General features: G+C 41.4%; 1 protein-coding gene across 2 annotated transcripts; it reads left to right on the top strand.

Moving 5' to 3' along the window:
* Positions 1-883: 883 nt before the first annotated feature.
* On the top strand, positions 884-4,599 carry si:dkey-52l18.4 (uncharacterized protein LOC560708 homolog). 2 transcript variants are annotated; one of them, XM_031754637.2, is made up of 5 exons: positions 884-1,225; positions 1,713-2,054; positions 2,150-2,395; positions 2,498-2,526; positions 2,635-4,599. In XM_031754637.2, the coding sequence occupies exons 1-5, from the start codon at positions 1,174-1,176 to the stop codon at positions 2,740-2,742; spliced, it is 777 nt and encodes a 258-aa protein (XP_031610497.1). In that variant the 5' UTR covers positions 884-1,173; the 3' UTR covers positions 2,743-4,599. The 2 variants fall into 2 exon arrangements, with proteins under 2 accessions (XP_031610497.1, XP_031610498.1); XM_031754638.2 differs by having other exon boundaries at positions 886-1,225; positions 2,162-2,395.
* Positions 4,600-5,321: the final 722 nt, after the last annotated feature.

Genomic DNA, 5,321 nt, shown 5'->3' with positions numbered 1-5,321 from the left:
TCAAAACTGAAAGATTTACCGCATACGAAACGTCCGGTTTTCAAAATAAGATCACGCGCAGCGCTTTTTGAGCGACACAAACATCACATAGGACATAGCAGAAAATGAGGACTGTATGTGCTTAAATCACTTACATGCGAGTATATTCTTTAACAGCCCATTATTTGCTTAATAGTCTTTGTCTTCAAAGGTAACCAAAGCTTTTACTTTGAAGACTTGATGTGCGCTGGGAATGGGCTTGCAGTTGTACTCCGAGTGGAAAATCCCTACCTGCGCTTAATAGTACAACAGAAACGTAATCGTAAAAAACTCCCCAGCCTATTTTCTGAAATAAAGAGAATACAAGCACTTTCGCTATAGTAACAGTGGTAAGCTATGCAGCCAATGCAAGTGGGTCGTTCCTAGTATTCCTAGTATTTGGTGCCACGGGGACTCGAGTCCCCGTGACACAATATAGTGTATTTGTGGAAAAGTTATTTCTGCAAGCTTGTCTCACACTATTAACCCCCTTCTATCATATACAGCAATTATACGCTACCAAAATGATTAATTTTTTTACAATATTCAATGTTTTCTTTATTATTTATTTATTTTTAGTAAGAGTAGTGCTTTCTGAAGTGGGATATGCCAAAGTTTGAAAACCACCGAGCTGTAGCGAGCTATTCAGCCTCAGCTGTCAGAGATCTGTACTCCAAATAACCACATAATCAGCCATGTATGCCTTAATCAAGGTCTCTGGACTAAAATGTTAATCAAGACCTGCACAGAAATGAGAAGGAGGAGGATTTGCTGGCTTCTGTTCTCTTTTGTCTCTTCATGTTATAGTTCTTTGAAGCCGGCCCCTTTCCTGCAGGAAATTTTATATTCCTGTTCATGAGATCACTGCTTCCCGTATTTCAGTTTTGCGTGTGTGTGCTTGTGCCTTCAGGTATGGGTAAGTGTTCACTTCCTTCATCTCTGACCGGATAGGAACAACAGCAGGAGAAAGGAAAGACAATATAATTACTGAGTAAAAGAAAGTGAAATACCGTGATCCCACTCACTCGCTCCCTAAGATTTCCAGAAAGTGTGGCAGCATTTAAGAATCAGTCGTAAAATGTAAGCACAAACTCTCTTAGGGGAAGTGATGAACGGCAGACAAAAACACCGTTAAACACATCCTTACAGTCAGACATGTATACCTATCTCCTCGGTGTCATCTGCTTCGTCTGTATCTTCCAAGCTGGTAAGTGATCTCTTTGAAACTCTGACCAAAGTTCTCATTACATAAAGGAAAGTCTCTCTTCTTGCCTTTTATTTGACTGTTTTTGTTTGTTAAAGCGCTCGTGTGAACTCTCCATCTGCAGTATTCTATAATAAGATGCCATTTGCCATGTGTTCGCCTTAAAAGCTGTGGTAATCACGGTCATGCCAAAGCGCACTGCGTGCGTCTAGTTCTTTGAAATGTTTGTTAAGCTCCGTGCCTTTTAAATGTGGCCGCCATATGCGTGTTTTATTCTGCATGACGTGTGTTTCACTGCATATGGAAATTAGCAGATGTACCAAGTTAAACAAAAACATGTGCGTGTGTGTTTATGTTCCCTGATTATTAATGCGTTTTAGTGGTTATAACCTAACCAGATTGGGACAAAGGAGCACCAAACTGCACGAGTTTCCTTGGCTACACATTCACGTTCCGCTACAGTGACTTAAATCTAAATTCCTTCTTTTAGGTCTCTGTGCTGAAGAATGCCAACTTAGTATTTTGGCAAAACGCGATATGGATTATGTGCCAGAAGGGGACAGCTTGTCATTGTCCTGTGTAGTTCAGCACTGTGGAAACAACTGGACCGCTGCCTGGATGTGGGAAAATTCAACATATGATTTTAGGAAGCCTGTGAAGGAAAGCGAGAGACACCATTTGACCAACAAGACAATTTCAGCCAGTCAGACAAAGCTATTCTTAAACATCCAGAGTGTCAACCAGTCGGATGAAGGTTCCTATGGATGCATGGTTGTTTGGGATACAGGTCTAACTGAAAATGGACATCGCACGCACGTGAACATTACCGCAGGTACAGAGAATGACATATATTGAAGTGCATCACAGTGCATCTGCATTTTGGCCAGCAGGTCTTACTGCTTGTCATGTATCCTCCTCATCATATAGCTCTCATCACAGGTCCCTCTCCAAGGAAACTCCTGCACAGGGTTTTGATCTGTGTTTGTGCATTACTCTGCCTTCCCATCATCCTGGAACTGGCTCGCTGTCTGAGCTCAGAGGTCAAACCACAGCCACTTCCCAGGGCACAGGTCATATACGAAGTTCCATACGCAACCCAACCAACCATCTTGGCTCCTCAACCTCCACCTCGATGCCCGGTACCACAGAAATGCAAAGCATACCCTCCCAAAGGTATATCCTGTGTGTTTCCTTTTGTTAACCTGTTATGAGGCAATACTCAGAACTGCAATTTTTACCATGCTGTCTTTTCTTCTTTTTTTTTGTTTTTTGCAGCTCCACCTAAAGTCAAGAGGAAGCCAGAAGTAAGTGAACGTACTGTTTTAAAACAGTCCTTGAACATAGTGAACTCGCCGACAGGCTTGCAACTCCTAAACTGCCCCCCCACCCCCTTACTTTTCACACTGTTACAGGTGATGTATGCGGTGATTTCCCAAGGTGCACTGAAGCAGCAGAGAGCCACGAGACAGCCTGCCCAGTCTGCAACTGTCTACTCATCCCTCAGATTTGACAACCCCTAATGGAGTTATGCATTATTTTTATGAATTAAATCATAACCTTATATCATTTTATATATATGTGTTTACGAAACACTGAACGTGGTAGCTGCCACTTCTTGTGTTTTTGGGGTTTTTTTTGTTTTTTTTGCAAACTACATCTTTGATACAAGCTTGATACTCTGCATTTTGTAAAAAGTCTTTAAAGTGACAGTTTACCACAGAATCAAACACAAGTTTTTCCCTCTGGCCCATATTTGCTATTTTTCCATCTAGATTCTTTGGGGGGAGAGGGTGTGAGGTGCTAGTTTCAATCTCCCTGTTTGAATCTCCCTGTATTGAGCAGTTTCATGTAGGAACTACTCTTCCTGCCAAATTACAACCGCCAGCCACATCACCTGACCGAAACAAGCCAGCAGCTAGCTAGTAACACAGGACAGGAGGAGAGAGGGAAACGCCTGTACTTATTATCTCCTACCATACTGTCATACTGAGCAGGAGCCTCTCACCACAGATGCAGCTTCCTTCTAAAAAACCAAAACACATGTATAGTCCTGTAAGAAGGTTTTCTTGGGACTCTGTGCAGTCCTATGAAAAACTAAGAAGACCTTTGCTGCTTCCATAGGAATTAAAAGAGTAAACAGCAGCTAGGTGCAGTTGATCAAATGCATCTGATAAGCTGATCACCAGGTGTGAATGCCTCTATGAGAGCAGAGGTTTTGGCAGTGTGGAGGTTTGGAGCATTCAGGTGTGTGTGAACACAATTCCAAGGAGGGAAGACATCAGCAATGTTCTTAAAGAAGCAATTGCTGCTGCCGGGAAGAACTACATAACAGAACCAGTGGGCTGGGTTAGATGTGGATAAAAACGAACAAAAACAGATGAGTATGGCTTTTTTTGGATCTTTTATGACAAGAAAACTTATTTTCTCTAAAGAGAACATAGCAGCACGACTTAGGTTTATGAAATTGCATCTGAATAAATCTGAGGACTTCTGGAACAGTGTTCTTTGGACAGATGAGACCAAAGTGCAGCTGTTTGGCTGTAATGTACAGCACCATGTTTAAGAAAGACCAAACACAGCATATCAACACAAACACCTCATACTAGCAGTCAAGCACGGTGGTGGAGGGGTGATGTTTTTGGCTTGTTTTGCAGATACAGGACCTGGGGACCTTGGAGTCATTGAGTCAATCATTAACTCTCCTGAATACCAAATTATTGTATAGTAGAATGTGAGGACATCAGTGTGACAGCTAAAGTTGGGCTGCACCTGGGTCATGCAGCAGGGCAATAATTCCAAGCACAGCAGCAAATCTACAACAGAACAGCTGAGAAAGAGAAAGATTGATGTGTTGCAACGATGTGGTCAAAGTTCAGACCTCAACCCGACTGATATGCTGCGACCGCATCTTAAGAGAGCTGTGCATAAACAAACCTCAATGAACTGAAGCAACACTGTAAAGAAGAGTGGGCCACAATTCCTCAACAAGGATGTGAGAGACTAAAAAAGTTCATATGTTCAAACTACTGCTGCTAAAGGTGATTTTGAAAGCTATTCAATAACAGTGTGGACTTACTTTTCCACAGGACTGTATGGGACTACTTTAGGTAGGAACCAGAAAAAGAGCCACTTTAAAAAAGGATCACTTTCATGTAATGTTACATATAATAAGGAGATATTGCATCGCACAGCTGTACCACACTGAGGCGCTACAGTAAGCAGACTCTGTGAGATGATTTCACAGATCTTCTGGTTTGTATTGTTCTAAAATGTGACCACATTAACTGCTGTCAGAATAATGTGAAGGTGCTGCAGTGTCGACAAAATGTGAAACAAACTTCCCTCACGTGTTCAAGTATATTACACATTAAAGTATAGACAAGAAAAGCACCCGTGTGGAGAGATTGCATTAAAAAAACAACAACAGAAAACCAGAAACAACACACAAATATGACACAAAATACAACATTTTATTTTAGAATAAATTCTCAATGGCACATTACATAACCAAATATACATATACATGTTTAGACATCTTTTAACTTAATATATTTCCTTTAATCATTTTACCGTTAATTAGCGTACTCTGCAGTAACAATTTTTACATGACATCGATGCAAAAAAAAGTTTAATAACTTAAGCGTATTAACAAAGGAAAGGCTGCAGGGCATTTTTTTTTAGGCAACACCTGCTACAAACTATATGACATCTGAACTTCCCCAGAGGATTTCTATCCCTGCTTCCCTTACTCGAGGTAATCACCGACCGAGGGCAGCGTGTGTTAGGCAACACGCCTGCCTCTAGTCCTGATAAATTAGAAAGGTACTACTCAAGTTAGAACAGCTTCCTGGCAAGTTAAAAGGTGACCTACATGTAAATCACAGAGGGCGTTTGTAATTTGGGTGAACCTAGCTATTAAACCTTTTACACTCTCAGGCCAGCCTAAACTACAGGAACTGTTCCCTACACAGTAAGATTACACCGACATTCTTCCTAACACACACCAGCTTGATTGTTTTTGGTCACACTGGAAGCGAATGTGTGTGTCTTTATGCTTCTTTTCCAGGCTAATGTCAGTTGAAGATTAGACCCGTGGTCC

The sequence above is a fragment of the Oreochromis aureus genome, linkage group 14 (genome assembly GCF_013358895.1).
Source record: "Oreochromis aureus strain Israel breed Guangdong linkage group 14, ZZ_aureus, whole genome shotgun sequence".
Lineage (NCBI taxonomy): Eukaryota > Metazoa > Chordata > Actinopteri > Cichliformes > Cichlidae > Oreochromis > Oreochromis aureus.
Note: the sequence above shows the minus strand (reverse complement) of the source record. Positions and strands in the feature narration are given on the sequence as shown.